The sequence below is a fragment of the Anthonomus grandis genome, chromosome 18 (genome assembly GCF_022605725.1).
Source record: "Anthonomus grandis grandis chromosome 18, icAntGran1.3, whole genome shotgun sequence".
Lineage (NCBI taxonomy): Eukaryota > Metazoa > Arthropoda > Insecta > Coleoptera > Curculionidae > Anthonomus > Anthonomus grandis.
In genome coordinates this window covers 13186624-13207252 of record NC_065563.1, presented here as the reverse complement: position 1 = coordinate 13207252, position 20629 = coordinate 13186624, and the positions used below count along the sequence as shown (strand labels likewise).

Sequence of the window (20629 nt, the reverse complement as noted above, 5' to 3'; positions counted from 1 at the left end):
AACAACTTTTGTCTAAAAAGTTTTTTTCTCCAACCAATAGTTTTCCAGAAAAAAAATAAAAACCGAAAATATGGACATTTTTCCAGGGTACCCCCTTTGGATTTTTTCAGAAAGGGAAAATCAGGTATAACTTTTTCCAGGTACATCTTCCAAAAAAGTTTTATGAGATTTTTTTGAAGCCCTTTGGGCATTTTATCCATTTCCAAAAATAAATAAAAATTTTTCCAAAAAAAAATTTTTTCCCATTTTTGACTCAAAAATTGTCCAGTTTTTCAAAAACCTCTCATAACTCCCTTATTTATCAATTTTGGACAAAATGTTATTCTAAATAATTTGTTCTATTTTTCAATAGGAATCGAATGCTAGAAGAAAATTTTTAATATTCTCAATAGTTTTCGAGAAAATGAGAAAAATCTGTTTAAAGGTTTTTCCCGATTTTCTGGAAAACTATTGAACATAAAAATTATTTTTCTATTGCATCTGATGCGCACTGAAATTCCAAACAACTTTTATTTAAACAATTTTTTTTCTCCAACCAATAGTTTTCCAGAAAAAAAATAAAAACCGAAATTATGGACTTTTTTCCAGGGTCCCTTTGGATTTTTTCAGAAAGGGAAAATCAGGTATAACTTTTTCCAGGTACATTTTCCAAAAAAGTTTTATAAGACTTTTTTGAAGCCCTTTGGGCATTTTATCCATTTCCAAAAATAAAAAAAAATTTTCCCAAAAAAAAATTTTTTCACATTTTTGACTCAAAAATTGTCCATTTTTTCAAAAACCTCTCATAACTCCCTTATTTATTAATTTTGGACAAAATGTTATTCTAAATAATTTGTTCTATTTTTCAATAGGAATCCAATTCTTAAAGAAAATTTTTAATTTTCCCAATAGTTTTCGAGAAAATGAGGAAAAACTGTTTAAGGGTTTTCCTCAATTTTCCCGAAAACTGCTTGGGTTAAAAATTATTTTTTTATTGCATCTGATGCGTATTGACATTCCAAACAACTTTTGTCTAAAAAGTTTTTTTCTCCAACCAATAGTTTTCCAGAAAAAAAATAAAAACCGAAATTATGGACTTTTTTCTAGGGGTACTACCCCTTTGGATTTTTTCAGAAAAGGAAAATCAGGTATAACTTTTTCCAGGTACATTTTCCAAAAAAGCTTTATAAGACTTTTTTGAAGCCCTTTGAGCATTTTATCCATTTCCAAAAAAAAAAAAAATTTTCTCAAAAAAATTTTTTTTCACATTTTTGACTCAAAAATTGTCAATTTTTTCAAAAACCTCTCATAACTCCCTTATTTATCAATTTTGGACAAAATGTTATTCTAAATAATTTGTTCTATTTTTCAATAGGAATCCAATTCTTAAAGAAATTTTTTTATATTCCCAATAGTTTTCGAGAAAATGAGGAAAAACTGAAAAAAGGTTTATGTTTTTAGCCCCCCCCATCTCTAAACCTTAGTAATCTGAAAATATCGATATAGTCGAGTGAAATATCGATATTGTTTTTAAGTAATGGAAGTCACAACCCTAATAGGAGGCCTCCATTAATAATAGAAACAGAAGAAAATCGTTAAGGAAAAAGTCTGAGGTAAGCCTGAATATCAGAAGTGGGATTACTGCACCAAATATTTCACTCATAAATTATAAAAGAACTATTGGGCCAATTAGTTTTTCTTCCTCTAGATTTTCCACTAGAATTCCTAAATAATCATTTTCACGTCAATAAATTGCCCTTAACTTTGCGCCATTTTCCTTTGGATGCCGCATATCCAGACTTGCCGCAAGCTTCTGACAATTAAACACAAAAAAACAGACTTTATTTGTCTTTATCCTTTTTAAATTTTTTTAGTTATTAGTTTTTTTAATTGAAGTTTACTTGATAATACTCCAGGTTGACCCACCAAGATCCTACTACCGTCAACCAATCTTTAAATGGCGATCACTCATGAAGAAGTAATATGTTATAATAACTGTTTTTCTCTACTTTAGGCATTTGAATTCCAAAAATAACTTGATTTCCGAATCTCCAAATCAAACTTTGTTCTTTCTGTAGTCTGGGTATGACTAGCTTATGCAGTATAAAGTAACTGAATATAACTATATCTAGTTCTTATAGTTATGTTTCCAACAGAAAGTACACAATCATGGTCAATTGCCAGAATGTAGATGCCATTCAACGGGGTGTTGGTACCACAAATCTGGATAGTTGTTAGTTTTCGAATCAAAATCCCGTTTGCAGTAATTCATGGTTTCTTCCAGGTACTTAAAGTCAGAAGTGCCTGGAAAAAAAACTCGTTTTTTATTAATTTTTGGAGTATCTTATTTAAATATTTAATACCGCATTTCTTGGATATTTCATGAGAATACTCATTTCAGTGGTCAGGATAATTTTTTGATTTCTTCCAGGCAATTGAATCCAGGGGTTCCTGATCGGATCAAAATATTATTTGAGATAATTTGAGAGTTTTATTTAAAAAAATGGTTTTTATCTTGTACAAAAAAAAAATGCTTTTTAAAAAAACTACCCTTACACCCCCCACCCACCCCACACATTTACCAGTAAAAAATTCTTCTGCAAAATCACTGTTTTTTTTATAAAACCTTATAAACAGTGTTGATAAGTTAAAGGTTATATACGAAAAACAGTGATTTTGCAGAAGAATTTTTACTGGTAAAGTGTGTGGGGTGGGTGGGGGGTTAAGGGTAGTTTTTTTGAAAAACAATTTTTTTTTGTACAAGATAAAAACCGTTTTTTTAATAAAACTACCCTTAGCCCCCCACCCACCCCACAAACTTTACCAGTAAAAATTCTTCTGCAAAATCACTATTTTTTTATATAACTTTTAAATTATTAAAACTGCTTTTGTATTAAATCTTTTATAACTTCTTTATTTTTCTTTTTTCGACTAAATTTCATTCTTTATCGTTTGTTCTATTTTTTAATAAGAATCCAATTCTTAAAGAAATTTTTTTATATTCTCAATAGTTTTCCAGGAAATGAGGAAAAACTGTTAAAAGGTTTTTCCCAATTTTCTGGAAAACTATTGAACTTAAAAATTATTTTTCTATCGCATGTGATGCGCACTGAAATTCCAAACAACTTTTGTCTAAAAAGTTTTTTTCTCCAACCAATAGTTTTCCAGAAAAAAAATAAAAACCGAAATTATGGACATTTTCCCAGGGTACCTCTTTGGATTTTTTCAGAAAGGGAAAATCAGGTATAACTTTTTCCAGGTGCATTTTTCAAAAAAGATTTATAAGACTTTTTTGAAACTTTTTAAGTGATTTATCGATTTCCAAAAAAAAATTTCAATTTTCTCAAAATACTTTTTTTTCCAATTTTTCATCCAAAAATTTTTTCAATTTTTCAAAAATCTTCCATAACTTCGTTATTTTTTGATTTACGACAAAAAGTTATTCTTTACGATTTATTCTATTTGTAATTTGGAATACAATGGTAAAAAATATTTTCCATATTCCCAATAGTTTTCAAAAAAAAGAGGAAAAACTTTTAGGAGGTTTTTCCTAATTTTCCGGAAAACTCTTGAACTTAAAAAATATTTTTCTACTGCATCTAATGCGCATTGAAATTCTAAACAAGTATTGTTATAACAATTTTTTTCTCCAACCAATAGTTTTCCAGAAAAAAAAAAAAAAAAACGAAAATATGAACATTTTTCCAGGGGTACCACTTTGGATTTTTTCAGAAAGGGAAAATCAGGTATAACTTTTTCCATGTACATTTTCCAAAAAAGTTTTATAAGACTTTTTTGAAGCCCTTTGGGCATTTTATCCATTTCCAAAAAAAAAAAAAAAAAATCCCAAAAAAAATTTTTTTCACATTTTTGACTCAAAAATTGTTCATTTTTTCAAAAACCTCTCATAACTCCCTTATTTATCAATTTTGGACAAAATGTGATTCTATATAATTTGTTCTATTTTTCAATAGGAATCGAATGCTAAAAGAAAATTTTTAATATTCCCAATAGTTTTCCAGGAAATGAGGAAAAACTGTTTAAGAGTTTTCCTCAATTTTCCCGAAAACTGCTTGGGTTAAAAATTATTTTTCTATCGCATGTGATGCGCATTAATATTCCAAACAACTTTTGTCAAAAAAGTTTTTTTCTCCAACCAATAGTTTTCCAGAAAAAAAATAAAAACCGAAATTATGGACATTTTTCCAGGGGTACCCCTTTGGATTTTTTCAGAAAGGGAAAAATCAGTGGTCAACAAATGGTTGTTCTATTCCTTTCCTATCCTTCGGATTCCTTTCCTAAACCCTTTCCTACCCCTTGCCGTTGGATATAACGTGCCTTTAAGAAGTAAATTTAGCGAAAGTATCAAGCCCACTTCCGCGTCATCCTGCACCCAGTCAACACGTGGTCGTTCTTTCCTTTCCTATCCTTTGGAACCCTTCCTAGACCCTTTCCTGCCTTTGCCCTTTGCCAGTGGTAGCTGAACCTATTCACGCCGATAGCCAGGCCGGATGCATCGTAGGGGAGGCATCACCGTGCATTTCAGTATTAAAAATTGTGAAAGTATCGATTCGGGGAACAGGGTACATACCCGACAGTTTAGACATTAAAACATTTTTATAAAACCTTATAAACAGTGTTGATAAGTTAAAGGTTATATACGAAAAACAGTGATTTTGCAGACAAATTTTTACTGGTAAAGTTTGTGGGGTGGGTGGGGGGTTAAGGGTAATTTTTTTGAAAAACAATTTTTGTTTGTAAAAGACAAAAACCGTTTTTTAATAAAACTATCCTTAGCCCCCCACCCACCCCACACACTTTACCAATAAAAAATTCTTCTGCAAAATCACTGTTTTTCGTATATAACCTTTAATTTATTAACACTGTTTTTATATTAAATATTTATATATAAATTTATTATCGAATTTAAATAATATATATTGGATCAAAGTCTTTGATTTTCTAAGTTATTTCGTTTATTTAAATTTTATATATAAATATTTAATACAAAAACAGTATTAATAAATTAAAGATTACAGACGAAAAACAGTGATTTTGCAGAAGAATTTTTTACTGGTAAAGTGTGTGGGGTGGGTGGGGGGCTAAGGGTAGTTTTATTAAAAAAACGGTTTTTATCTTGTACAAAAAAAAATTGTTTTTCAAAAAAATTACCCTTAACCCCCCCACCCACCCCACAAACTTTACCAGTAAAAATTCTGCAAAATCACTGTTTTTCGTCTGTAATCTTTAATTTATTAACACTGTTTTTGTATTAAATATTTATATATAAAATTTAAATAAACGAAATAACTTAAAAAATCAAAGACTATGATCCAATATATATTATTTAAATTCGATAATAAATTTATATATAAATATTTAATACAAAAACAGTGTTAATAAATTAAAGATTACAGACGAAAAACAGTGATTTTGCAGAAGAATTTTTACTGGTAAAGTTTGTGGGGTGGGTGGGGGGCTAAGGGTAGTTTTATTAAAAAACGGTTTTTGTCTTTTACAAGCAAAAATTGTTTTTCAAAAAAATTACCCTTAACCCCCCACCCACCCCACAAACTTTACCAGTAAAAATTTGTCTGCAAAATCACTGTTTTTCGTATATAACCTTTAATTTATTAACACTGCTTTTGTATTAAATCTTTTATAACTTCTTTATTTTTCATTTTTCGACTAAATATCATTCTTTATCGTTTGTTCTATTTTTTAATAGGAATCCAATTCTTAAAGAATTTTTTTTATATTCCCAATAGTTTTCCAGGAAATTAGGAAAAACTGTTTAAAGGTTTTCCTCAATTTTTCCGAAAACTGCTAGGGTTAAAAATTATTTTTCTATTGCATCTGATGCGCACTGAAATTCCAAACAACTTCTGTTTTAACAATTTTTTTTCTCCAACCAATAGTTTTCCAGAAAAAAAATAAAAACCGAAATTATGGACTTTTTTCCAGGGTACCCCTTTGGATTTTCTTAGAAAGGGAAAATCAGGTATAACTTTTTCCAGGTACATTTTCCAAAAAAGTTTTATAAGACTTTTTTGAAGCCCTTTGGGCATTTTATCCATTTCCAAAAAAAAAAAAAAAATTTCCCAAAAAAAATTTTTTTTCACATTTTTGACTCAAAAATTGTCAATTTTTTCAAAAACCTCTCATAACTCCCTTATTTATCAATTTTGGACAAAATGTTATTTTGAATAATTTGTTCTATTTTTCAATAGGAACCGAATGCTCAAAAAAAATTTTTAATATTCCCAATAGTTTTCGAGAAAATGAGGAAAAACTGTTTAAGGGTTTTCCTCAATTTTCCCGAAAACTGCTTGGGTTAAAAATTATTTTTCTATCGCATGTGATGCGCACTGAAATTCCAAACAAGTTTTGTCTAAAAAGTTTTTTTGTCCAACCAATAGTTTTCCAGAAAAAAAATAAAAACCGAAATTATGGACCTTTTTCCAGGGGTACCCCCTGTGGGTTTTTTCAGAAAGGGAAAATCAGGTATAACTTTTTCCAGGTGCATTTTCCAGAAAAGTTTTATGAGACTTTTTTGAAGCCCTTTGGGCATTTTATCCATTTCCAAAAAAAAAAAAAATTCCCAAAAAAATGTTTTTTTCACTTTTTTGACTCAAAAATTGTCAATTTTTTCAAAAACCTCTCATAACTCCCTTAGTTATCAATTTTGGACAAAATGTTATTCTAAATAATTTGTTCTATTTTTCAATAGGAATCGAATGCTTAAAGAAATTTTTTTATATTCCCAATAGTTTTCCAGGAAATGAGGAAAAACTGTTTAAAGCTTTTTCCCAATTTTCTGGAAAACTATTGAACTTAAAAATTATTTTTCTATTGCATCTGATGCGCACTGAAATTCCAAACAACTTTTGTCTAAAAAGTTTTTTTCTCCAACCAATAGTTTTCCAGAAAAAAAATAAAAACCGAAATTATGGTCATTTTTTCAGGGTACCCCCTGTGGATTTTTTCAGAAAGGGAAAATCAGGTATAACTTTTTTCAGGTGCATTTTCCAGAAAAGTTTTATAAGACTTTTTTGAAGCCCTTTGGGCATTTTATCCATTTCCAAAAAAAAAAATAAATTTCCCAAAAAAATTTTTTTTTCACATTTTTGACTCAAAAATTGTCCATTTTTTCAAAAACCTCTCATAACTCCCTTAGTTATCAATTTTGGACAAAATGTTATTCTAAATAATTTGATCTATTTTTCAATAGAAATCGAATGCTAAAAGAAAATTTTTAATATTCTTAATAGTTTTCGAGAAAATGAGGGAAAACTGTTTAAGGGTTTTCCTCAATTTTCCCGAAAACTGCTTGGGTTAAAAATTATTTTTCTATCGCATGTGATGCGCACTGAAATTCCAAACAACTTTTGTCTAAAAAGTTTTTTTCTCCAACCAATAGTTTTCCAGAAAAAAAATAAAAACCGAAATTATGGACTTTTTTCTAGGGGTACCCTTTAGATTTTTTTAGAAAGGGAAAATCAGGTATAACTTTTTCCAGGTGCATTTTCCAGAAAAGTTTTATGAAACTTTTTTGAAGCCCTTTGGGCATTTTATCCATTTCCAAAAAAAAAAATTTTCCCAAAAAAAATTTTTTTTCACATTTTTGACTCAAAAATTGTCAATTTTTTCAAAAACCTCTCATAACTCCCTTATTTATCAATTTTGGACAAAATGTTATTCTAAATAATTTGTTTTATTTTTCAATAGGAATCCAATTCTTAAAGACATTTTTTAATATTCCCAATAGTTTTCCAGGAAATGAGGAAAAACTGTTATAAGCAAATAGCATTTTTATGTAGTTAATAAAAGAAAAATATTATACAGTGCCCCCTCTCTTTATTTTTTAAACGGATCAGTTCAAAGCATTGAAACTTGAGGTAATGCTATCTTTTAAGGCAAAATTGACAGATGAAAATGTCAACAAGGCTGCTGGGCGCCATCTTGGAAAAAAATTAAATGGGAAGGGTGATCTTGTGGCACATCATTTTGAAGCTCCTGGCGAGTACTTTGTAACCCTAGAATATAAATTCAATATCTTGGTGGTACATTTAATAATTTTCGGAATACATACACATTTAACTTGATATATCGAATAAATACATTGAGTTCAATTCAGCTGGAAATAGTTGCCTTGAACTTGACCCAAGAACATTTTCAAATACACTAACATTCGTTATTTTCTGTCGTAAATCCAATACTGAAGCAGGATCAGTTTCGTACACCTTTTGATTCAAATAGCCTCATTATAAAAAAAAAGTCAAGAGGTGTCAAATCTGGCGAGCGAGCTGGCCATTCCACTGGTCCTCGATGGCTATTTGAAGCAATAAGTGTACGAAACTAAACCTGCTTCAGTATTGGATTTACGACAGACAATAACGAATGTTAGTGTATTTGAAAATGTTCGACTGTTCTTGTATGAAGAAGTTCAAGGCAACCATTACCAGCATCTTCTCAATTGAACTCAATGTATTTATTCCATATATTTCAAGTTAAATGTGAATGTATTCGGGTAATTATTATAAATGTACCACCATATATTGAATTTAAATTCACCCTTTTCATTTAATTTTTTTTTCCAAAATGGCGCCCAGTAGCCATCTTGAAATTTTCATCTGTCAACGTTACATTCATTCAATTTTTGTAATTGATATGTTCAAAAAATAAAGAGGGGGGGGTCATTAAAGAAAAGCACTGTATATACAGGGTGGCCCGTAATTAATTGAACATAGGTTAATGTAAGATACCTGACATGAAAATAAACCGTTTGAGCTCAATATCGCTTAGCAAAATGTTATTGGTTTTCGTTCTACAGGGTGTTAAAACTCATTTTTTACCAAACATTTATTGACATATTTTGGAATCCACTGGACAGATTAACATAATTCAATTAACCTATGTTCAATTAATTACGGGGCACTCTGTATATATATATACACTGATTTGATATTAATGAAACATTCAGGAAGGGCAGTGTTGCGTAAACTCTTCCGCACCTCCCCGCATCGATCTGGAAAACGTTTCCGAAACAGACTATCCGGGATAAAGCGCATACTCCGCGACCAATCCCCACGGCGGAATCCCGTCCATTGATAAGAAACTTTCCCATGCACACATAGTCGACCATATTTCGTCCCTTTTTTCGGTGTTTTCATAAACAAAATAATCGTTTTCCGGAACTAATAATAATTAATAATTCGTGCGCGATTTGAAAGTGGCGTCGTTATAATGCGGGGCACGTTGGCGACGATTGATCCTTTCCAGTCTGGATGGGGCAGACAAAGGAGACCGGAAGAGGCGAGAAAACAGCTGATTTTTTAATTGGCTATATTTTTTTATATAGCACCTTTTTGGAGTAAGTACGATATTGTTATAGAGAAATTTAATTTGAATTTAACATAAGTGTTATTTTATTATAACGGAACGCATTCCGGCAACGTCGAGATGAGCATAATCTGGTCCTCTCCTGAATTAGACCCCTGACCTCATGATTATTTTGTAACAGTTATTAAATAAATTAGCGCATTTTTAAACTGGCTAAATAATAATTACACAATCTAACCTCACACTAGTGAGGTTAGATTGCACACACAGATTACAGACGAAAAACAGTGATTTTGCAGAAGAATTTTTACTGGTAAAGTGTGTGGGGTGGGTGGGGGGCTAAGGGTAGTTTTATTAAAAAAACGGTTTTTATCTTGTACAAAAAAAAAATGTTTTTTAAAAAAACTACCCTTATACCCCCCACCCACCCCACACATTTACCAGTAAAAAATTCTTCTGCAAAATCACTGTTTTTTTTATAAAACCTTATAAACAGTGTTGATAAGTTAAAGGTTATATACGAAAAATAGTGATTTTGCAGAAGAATTTTTACTGGTAAAGTTTGTGGGGTGGGTGGGGGGCTAAGGGTAGTTTTTTTGAAAAACAATTTTTTTTGTACATGATAAAAACCGTTTTTTAATAAAACTACCCTTAGCCCCCCACCCACCCCACACACTTTACCAGTAAAAATTCTTCTGCAAAATCACTGTTTTTCGTATATAACCTTTAATTTATTAACACTGTTTTTGTATTAAATATTTATATATAAATTTATTATCGAATTTAAATAATATATATTGGATCATAGTCTTTGATTTTCTAAGTTATTTCGTTTATTTAAATTTTATATATAAATATTTAATACAAAAACAGTGTTAATAAATTAAAGATTACAGACGAAAAACAGTGATTTTGCAGAAGAATTTTTACTGGTAAAGTGTGTGGGGTGGGTGGGGGGCCAAGGGCAGTTTTATAAAAAAAACGGTTTTTATCTTGTACAAAAAAAATTGTTTTTCAAAAAAACTACCCTTAGCCCCCCACCCACCCCACAAACTTTACCAGTAAAAATTCTTCTGCAAAATCACTATTTTTCGTATATAACCTTTAACTTATCAACACTGTTTATAAGGTTTTATAAAAAAAACAGTGATTTTGCAGAAGAATTTTTACTGGTAAAGTGTGTGGGGTGGGTGGGGGGCTAAGGGTAGTTTTATTAAAAAACGGTTTTTATCATGTACAAAAAAAATTGTTTTTCAAAAAAACTACCCTTAGCCCCCCACCCACCCCACAAACTTTACCAGTAAAAATTCTTCTGCAAAATCACTATTTTTTTATATAACCTTTAAATTATTAACACTGCTTTTGTATTAAATCTTTTATAACTTGTTTATTTTTCATTTTTCGACTAAATATCATTCTTTATCGTTTGTTCTATTTTTTAATAGAAATCCAATTCTTAAAGAAATTTTTTTATATTCCCAATAGTTTTCCAGGAAATAAGGAAAAACTGTTTAAAGGCTTTTCCCAATTTTCTGGAAAACTATAGAACTTAAAAATTATTTTTCTATTGCATCTGATGCGCACTGAAATTCCAAACAACTTTTGTCTAAAAAGTTTTTTTCTCCAACCAATAGTTTTCCAGAAAAAAAATAAAAACCGAAAATATGGACATTTTTCCAGGGTACCCCCTTTGGATTTTTTCAGAAAGGGAAAATCAGGTATAACTTTTTCCAGGTACATCTTCCAAAAAAGTTTTATGAGATTTTTTTGAAGCCCTTTGGGCATTTTATCCATTTCCAAAAATAAATAAAAATTTTTCCAAAAAAAAATTTTTTCCCATTTTTGACTCAAAAATTGTCCAGTTTTTCAAAAACCTCTCATAACTCCCTTATTTATCAATTTTGGACAAAATGTTATTCTAAATAATTTGTTCTATTTTTCAATAGGAATCGAATGCTAGAAGAAAATTTTTAATATTCTCAATAGTTTTCGAGAAAATGAGAAAAATCTGTTTAAAGGTTTTTCCCGATTTTCTGGAAAACTATTGAACATAAAAATTATTTTTCTATTGCATCTGATGCGCACTGAAATTCCAAACAACTTTTATTTAAACAATTTTTTTTCTCCAACCAATAGTTTTCCAGAAAAAAAATAAAAACCGAAATTATGGACTTTTTTCCAGGGTCCCTTTGGATTTTTTCAGAAAGGGAAAATCAGGTATAACTTTTCCCAGGTATATTTTCCAAAAAAGTTTTATAATACTTTTTTGAAGCCCTTTGGGCATTTTATCCATTTCCAAAAAAAAAAAAAAAAATTCCCAAAAAAATTTTTTTTTCACATTTTTGACTCAAAAATTGTCAATTTTTTCAAAAACCTCTCATAACTCCCTTATTTATAAATTTTGGACAAAATGTGATTCTAAATAATTTGTTCTATTTTTCAATAGGAATCGAATGCTAAAAGAAAATTTTCAATATTCCCAATAGTTTTCGGGAAAATGAGGAAAAACTGTTTAAAGGTTTTTCCCAATTTTCTGGAAAACTATTGAACTTAAAAATTATTTTTCTATTGCATCTGATGCGCACTGAAATTCCAAACAACTTTTGTTTAAACAATTTTTTTTCTACAACCAATAGTTTTCCAGAAAAAAAATAAAAACCGAAATTATGGACTTTTTTCCAGGGTACCCCCTTTGGATTTTTTCAGAAAGGGAAAATCAGGTATAACTTTTTCCAGGTACATTTTCCAAAAAAGTTTTATGAGACTTTTTTGAAGCCCTTTGGGCATTTTATTCATTTCCAAAAAAAAAAATTTTTTTCCCAAAAAAAAATTTTTTCACATTTTTGACTCAAAAATTGTCCATTTTTTCAAAAACCTCTCATAACTCCCTTATTTATCAATTTTGGACAAAATGTTATTCTAAATGATTTGTTCTATTTTTCAATAGGAATCGAATGCTAAAAGAAAATTTTTAATATTCTCAATAGTTTTCGAGAAAATGAAGAAAAACTGTTTAAGGGTTTTCCTCAATTTTCCCGAAAACTGCTTGGGTTAAAAATTATTTTTCTACTGCATCTGATGCGCATTGATATTCCAAACAACTTTTGTCTAAAAAGTTTTTTTCTCCTACCAATAGTATTCCAGAAAAAAAAAAAACCGAAATTATGGACATTTTTCCAGGGTACCCCTTTGGATTTTTTCAGAAAGGGAAAATCAGGTATAACTTTTTCCAGGTACATTTTCCAAAAAAGTTTTATGAGACTTTTTTGAAGCCCTTTGGGCATTTTATCCATTTCCAAATAAAAAAAAAATTTTCCCAAAAAAATATTTTTTTTCACATTTTTGACTCAAAAATTGTCCATTTTTTCAAAAACCTCTCATAACTCCCTTATTTATCAATTTTGGACAAAATGTTATTCCAAATAATTTGTTCTATTTTTCAATAGGAATCGAATGCTAAAAGAAAATTTTCAATATTCCCAATAGTTTTCCAGGAAATGAGGAAAAACTGTTTAAGGGTTTTCCTCAATTTTCCCGAAAACTGCTTGGGTTAAAAATTATTTTTCTATCGCATGTGATGCGCATTGATATTCCAAACAACTTTTGTCTAAAGAGTTTTTTTCTCCAACCAACAGTTTTCCAGAAAAAAAATAAAAACCGAAATTATGGACATTTTCCCAGGGTACTCCCTTTGGATTTTTTCAGAAAGGGAAAATCAGTGGTTAACAAATGGTCGTTCTATTCCTTTCCTATCCTTCGGATTCCTTTCCTAAACCCTTTTCTACCCCTTGCCGTTGGATATAACGTGCCTTTAAGAAGTAAATTTAGCGAAAGTATCAAGCCCACTTCAGCGTCATCCTGCACCCAGTCAACACGTGGTCGTTCTTTTCTTTCCTATCCTTTGGAACCCTTTCTAGACCCTTTCCTGCCTTTGCCCTTTGCCAGTGGTAGCTGAACTTATTCACGCCGGTAGCCAGGCCGGATGCATCGCAGGGGAGGCATCACCGTGCATTTCAGTATTAAAAATTGTGAAAGTATCGATTCGGGTAACAGGGTACATACCCGACAGTTTAGCCATTAAAACATTTTTATAAAACCTTATAAACAGTGTTGATAAGTTAAAGGTTATATACGAAAAACAGTGATTTTGCAGAAGAATTTTTACTGGTAAAGTGTGTGGGGTGGGTGGGGGGTTAAGGGTAGTTTTTTTGAAAAACAATTTTTTTTGTACAAGATAAAAACCGTTTTTTTAATAAAACTACCCTTAGCCCCCCACCCACCCCACACACTTTACCAGTAAAAAATTCTTCTGCAAAATCACTGTTTTTCGTATATAACCTTTAATTTATTAACACTGTTTTTGTATTAAATATTTATATATGAATTTATTATCGAATTTAAATAATATATATTGGATCATAGTCTTTGATTTTCTAAATTACTTCGTTTATTTACATTTTATATATAAATATTTAATACAAAAACAGTATTAATAAATTAAAGATTACAGACGAAAAACAGTGATTTTGCAGAAGAATTTTTACTGGTAAAGTGTGTGGGGTGGGTGGGGGGCTAGGGGTAGTTTTATTAAAAAAACGGTTTTTGTCTTTTACAAACAAAAATTGTTTTTCAAAAAATTACCCTTAACCCCCCACCCACCCCACAAACTTTACCAGTAAAAATTCTTCTGCAAAATCACTATTTTTCGTAGATAACCTTTAAATTATTAACACTGCTTTTGTATTAAATCTTTTATAACTTCTTTATTTTTCATTTTTCGACTAAATGTCATTCTTTATCGTTTGTTCTATTTTTTAATAGAAATCCAATTTTTAAAGAAATTTTTTTATATTCCCAATAGTTTTCCAGAAAATGAGGAAAAACTGTTTAAAGGTTTTTCCCAATTTTCTGGAAAACTATTGAACTTAAAAATTATTTTTCTATTGCATCTGATGCGCACTGAAATTCCAAACAACTTTTGTTTAAATAATTTTTTTCTCCAACCAATAGTTTTCCAGAAAAAAAATAAAAACCGAAATTATGGACTTTTTTCCCTTTGGATTTTTTTTCAAAAAGGGAAAATCAGGTATAACTTTTTCCAGGTACATTTTCCAAAAAAGTTTTATTAGACTTTTTTGAAGCCCTTTGGGCATTTTATCCATTTTCAAAAAAAAATAAAAATTTCCCAAAAAAAAAATTTTTTCACATTTTTGACTCAAAAATTGTCCATTTTTTCAAAAACCTCTCATAACTCCCTTATTTATCAATTTTGGACAAAATGTTATTCTAACTAATTTGTTCTATTTTTCAATAGGAATCGAATGCTAAAAGAAAATTTTCAATATTCCCAATAGTTTTCCAGGAAATGAGGAAAAACTGTTTAAGGATTTTCCTCAATTTTCCCGAAAACTGCTTGGGTTAAAAATTATTTTTCTATCGCATGTGATGCGCATTGATATTCCAAACAACTTTTGTCTAAAGAGTTTTTTTCTCCATCCAATAATTTTCCAGAAAAAAAATAAAAACCGAAATTATTGACATTTTTCCAGGGGTACCCCTTTGGATTTTTTCAGAAAGGGAAAATCAGGTATAACTTTTTCCAGGTACATTTTCCAAAAAAGTTTTATAAGACTTTTTTGAAGCCCTTTGGGCATTTTATCCATTTCCAAATAAAAAAAAAAATTTTCCCAAAAAAATTTTTTTTCACATTTTTGACTCAAAAGTTGTCCATTTTTTCAAAAACCTCTCATAACTCCCTTATTTATCAATTTTGGACAAAATGTTATTCTAAATAATTTATTCTATTTTTCAATAGGAATCAAATGCTAAAAGAAAATTTTCAATATTCCCAATAGTTTTCGAGAAAATAAGGAAAAACTGTTTAAGGGTTTTTCCTAGGGAAGCATTTGAATTCCAAAAATAACTTGATTTCCGTTCGCGTAGCTTTTAATACCCTTAAGGCCCTTTCGAAAAGAAATGAGTTTTCTAAGTCTTAAATTTTTCGCGTAGTAAACTAATATTCGTAAAATAAGCATAAGAATCAAGTTTGATGTAGAATAGGGCAAAAGATACGGTCCATAACTCACCGTTGTTATTTTTCCAGATTTTTAAAATAATGGGTTCTTCCAGCGGCGGAAAAAAGAAATACCTTAGTTTTCGCAATAAACAGCGCGCCAACATGAGTTTCTTTATAGTGGTCATGTTCTTCGCCGTCTTCGGGATCATCGTTTTCACCGAGATATTTTTTATCGACGAGAAGGATAAGGCCGCAGGTAGTTCCTAATTTTTGTCATATACAGGGTGTAGATCCCCATGCTTATCCTGGGACACCCTGTATGATGAAACGCTCCTATTTTTTTGTAATTTATAGGTGTTATGGTACGCCACGGAGCCATCGGATTTCAGCAGAAAGACCGAGAATACGATAGCGATTTTCAAGTAAGTTAACTTAATAAATTTATTTAGACGACCACTTAGTAACACTTTTTGTAATATAGTATTGTCTTGTGCCTGTCAAAATATGCCATTTTTACGTAAGCATTATTTGGCATCATTGCGTCGGAGATGTTGCAAGCATGGGAATGCTAATTTAAGCCTTTCAATGTTGTACGATTATACGCGTTGATATATAGGTGACAATCTCCTCCCCCTTGCCCCTGTGCACACAAAATTGTTGTTCCAAGCATACTGCATTCCAATAAAATTCAAAATTAATTTACACGATGGCGTTTATTGAAAATACAACGAAATCCAACAGGAACATCAGCCTTAATAATGCCACAATAAATGGTGCAACTTGAACGGGCCGCATCCAGGGTCCGGTCCCAACTTGTACCCCATATAAATCACGAACGGGATGTAACCGATATGGAAAATTCTCCTCGTCACGTTCATTACGGTGGACAGACGCTCTTTCGCCTCTTCCGATAACTGCATCACTTTTAAAACGTTCGTTATTCGACCACAAGACAAAAATGCTGTTTATTTAACGTATTAAGTGTCAAAGTGACATTGACCCATAATGACTGAAAATTAACAACGTAGATTCTCGCAAGTTGGAATTAATGAACAAGGTCCTAATCATATTGTGCACTCTTTAGAGGGGCTAATGATCTACTCAAATTTGGACGTCCACTTTTAGGGCACCCTCTATACCTATAAATGAACTGCCATAACCATAAAAGTGAATATGGAACAATTTACACTTCGGGTTCAAAAATACACAACTTTAACAGCACAAAAAAAGGAATTTTTTTCTCCAACCAATAGTTTTCCAGAAAAAAAATAAAAACCGAAATTATGGACATTTTCCCTTTGGATTTTTTCAGAAAGGGAAAATCAGGTATAACTTTTTCCAGGTACATTTTCCAGAAAAGTTTTATGAGACTTTTTTGAAGCCCTTTCGGCATTTTATCCATTTCCAAAAAAAAAATAAAAAAATTCCCAAAAAAAGTTTTTTCACATTTTTGACTCAAAAATTGTCCATTTTTTCAAAAACCTCTCATAACTCCCTTATTTATCAATTTTGGACAAAATATTATTCTAAATAATTTGTTCAATTTTTCAATAGGAATCGATTGCTAAAAGAAAATTTTTAATATTCCCAATAGTTTTCCAGGAAATGAGGAAAAACTGTTTAAGGGTTTTCCTCAATTTTCTCGAAAACTGCTTGGGTTAAAAATTATTTTTCTATCGCATGTGATGCGCATTAATATTCCAAACAACTTTTGTCTAAAAAGTTTTTTTCTCCAACCAATAGTTTTCCAGAAAAAAAATAAAAACCGAAATTATGGACATTTTTCCAGGGTACCCCTTTGGATTTTTTCAGAAAGGGAAAATCAGGTATAACTTTTTCTAGGTACATTTTCCAAAAAAGTTTTATAAGACTTTTTTGAAGCCCTTTAAGCATTTTATCCATTTTCAAAAAAAAATAAAAAATTACCAAAAAAAAATTTTTTTCACATTTTTGACTCAAAAATTGTCAATTTTTTAAAAAACCTCTCATAACTCCCTTATTTATCAATTTTGGACAAAATGTTATTCTAAATAATTTGTTCTATTTTTCAATAGGAATCGAATGCTAAAAGAAAATTTTCAATATTCTCAATAGTTTTCGAGAAAATGAGCAAAAACTGTTTAAGGGTTTTTCCTAATTTTCTGGAAAACTATTGAACTTAAAAATTATTTTTCTATTTCATCTGATGCGCACTGAAATTCCAAACAACTTTTGTTTAAATAATTTTCTTCTCCATCCAATAGTTTTCCAGAAAAAAAATAAAAACCGAAATTATGGACATTTTCCCTGGGTACCCCTTTGGATTTTTTCAGAAAGGGAAAATCAGGTATAACTTTTTCCAGGTACATTTTCCAAAAAAGTTTTATGAGACTTTTTTGAAGCCCTTTAAGCATTGTATCCATTTCCAAAAAAAAATAAAAAATTACCAAAAAAAAAATTTTTTCACATTTTTGACTCAAAAATTGTCAATTTTTTAAAAAACCTCTCATAACTCCCTTATTTATCAATTTTGGACAAAATGTTATTCTAAATAATTTGTTCTATTTTTCAATAGGAATCGAATGCTAAAAGAAAATTTTCAATATTCTCAATAGTTTTCGAGAAAATGAGCAAAAACTGTTTAAGGGTTTTTCCTAATTTTCTGGAAAACTATTGAACTTAAAAATTATTTTTCTATTTCATCTGATGCGCACTGAAATTCCAAACAACTTTTGTTTAAATAATTTTCTTCTCCATCCAATAGTTTTCCAGAAAAAAAATAAAAACCGAAATTATGGACATTTTCCCTGGGTACCCCTTTGGATTTTTTCAGAAAGGGAAAATCAGGTATAACTTTTTCCAGGTACATTTTCCAAAAAAGTTTTATAAGACTTTTTTGAAGCCCTTTCGGCATTTTATCCATTTCCAAAAAAAAATAAAAAAATTCCCAAAAAAAGTTTTTTCACATTTTTGACTCAAAAATTGTCCATTTTTTCAAAAACCTCTCATAACTCCCTTATTTATCAATTTTGGACAAAATGTTATTCTAAATAATTTGTTCAATTTTTCAATAGGAATCGATTGCTAAAAGAAAATTTTTAATATTCCCAATAGTTTTCCAGGAAATGAGGAAAAACTGTTTAAGGGTTTTCCTCAATTTTCTCGAAAACTGCTTGGGTTAAAAATTATTTTTCTATCGCATGTGATGCGCATTAAAATTCCAAACAACTTTTGTCTAAAAAGTTTTTTTCTCCAACCAATAGTTTTCCATAAAAAAAATAAAAACCGAAATTATGGACATTTTTCCAGGGTACCCCTTTGGATTTTTTCAGAAAGGGAAAATCAGGTATAACTTTTTCCAGGTACATTTTCCAAAAAAGTTTTATGAGACTTTTTTGAAGCCCTTTGAGCATTTTATCCATTTTCAAAAAAAAATAAAAAATTACCAAAAAAAAAATTTTTTCACATTTTTGACTCAAAAATTGTCAATTTTTTCAAAAACCTCTCATAACTCCCTTATTTATCAATTTTGGACAAAATGTTATTCTAAATAATTTGTTCTATTTTTCAATAGGAATCCAATTCTTAAAGACATTTTTTTATATTCCCAATAGTTTTCCAGGAAATGAGGAAAAACTGTTATAAGCAAATAGCATTTTTATGTAGTTAATAAAAGAAAAATATTATACAGTGCCCCCCCCTCTTTATTTTTTGAACGGGTCAGTTCAAAGCATTGAAACTTGAGGTAATGCTATCTTTTAAGGCAAAATTGACAGATGAAAATGTCAACAAGGCTGCTGGGCGCCATCTTGGAAAAAAATTAAATGGGAAGGGTGATCTTGTGGCACATCATTTTGAAGCTCCTGGCGAGTACTTTGTAACCCTAGAATATAAATTCAATTCTTGGTGATACATTTAATAATTTTCGGAATACATACACATTTACCTTGATATATCGAATAAATACATTGAGTTCAATTCAGCTGGAAATAGTTGCCTTGAACTTGACCCAAGAACATTTTCAAATACACTAACATTCGTTATTTTCTGTCGTAAATCCAATACTGAAGCAGGATCAGTTTCGTACACCTTTTGATTCAAATAGCCCCATCATAAAAAAAAAAGTCAAGAGGTGTCAAATCTGGCGAGCGAGCTGGCCATTCCGCTTGTCCTCGACGGCTATTTGAAGCAATAGGTGTACGAAACTAAACCTGCTTCAGTATTGGATTTACGACAGACAATAACGAATGTTAGTGTATTTGAAAATGTTCGACTGTTCTTGTATGAAGAAGTTCAAGGCAACCATTACCAGCATCTTCTCAATTGAACTCAATGTATTTATTCCATATATTTCAAGTTAAATGTGAATGTATTCGGGTAATTATTATAAATGTACCACCATATATTGAATTTAAATTCACCCTTTTCATTTAATTTTTTTTCCAAAATGGCGCCCAGTAGCCATCTTGAAAATTTCATCTGTCAATGTGGCATTCATTCAATTTTTGTAATTGATATGTTCAAAAAATAAAGAGGGGGTGTCATTAAAGAAAAGCACTGTATATACAGGGTGGCCCGTAATTAATTGGACATAGGTTAATGTAAATGAAAATGCCATGACGAACTTAATAAATATTCGCGGACTGTCAATTCAATGAAAATGGCCGCCATCTTGCCTGATTGTGTCCTTTCGATGTTGGTCACCCTGACAAATTTCAGTAGGTGCCAACTGTAGGGAAATAAAACAATTCATGGAGAGGTTATGTTTACAAATACAACATAGAAAGTTACACTTAGTTAAAAATTTATGAACCAAAGTAATCCTCACCTAAAATGAGACAAAGTGTCAATTAACTTGGGATAGATGCATGCACTTAAGCTATATGTTATTGAAAATCGGTCATATCGAGTCGTCACTTTAGAATCCCAATGATGGTTTAACAACAGAGTCAATAAAAAAATTAATTTAGTTCGTAACAGGTCAACATTTTTTGTTGGCAACACTGAGTGACTAACATCGAAAAGACATAACCACTATTATAAAAATGGCGGCCACCAGGCAGTGGTCATTTTTGGGTATCATTAGCAGTCCAGGTACATTTATTAAGTCCAGGGTCCTCCCTTTCTCTATTTCTATGGCTAGAACGCACAAGTTACATAGTATAAGAAACTTGACCAAGAGACACGTTTTTGTGTTGTTGTCATCCTTCCTGTTTTCAACCGCCATTTTAAGCGTCTGTGTGTCAACTGTCAAGTGTCACGTCAACTGTCATAGCCTCATACCTCCATAACTTGTTCACTCTTAAAAGCAAT

The 20629-nt window shown here is 30.4% G+C and overlaps 1 protein-coding gene across 4 annotated transcripts in view; it reads left to right on the top strand.

The window, feature by feature from the left end:
- Positions 1-20629, top strand: part of LOC126746772 (beta-1,4-galactosyltransferase galt-1) — a 29198-nt gene that overhangs the window by 1418 nt on the left and 7151 nt on the right. For 2 of the 4 annotated variants that reach the window (XM_050455128.1, XM_050455132.1), the window contains exons 2-3: positions 15425-15593; positions 15692-15759. In XM_050455128.1, the coding sequence (XP_050311085.1) occupies positions 15437-15593; positions 15692-15759 (225 nt within the window). In that variant the 5' untranslated portion in view covers positions 15425-15436. Of the gene's footprint in view, positions 1-1447; positions 1593-9058; positions 9353-15424; positions 15594-15691; positions 15760-20629 lie in introns of those variants that run through there. The other 2 variants (XM_050455131.1, XM_050455129.1) reach the window with 2 other exon arrangements.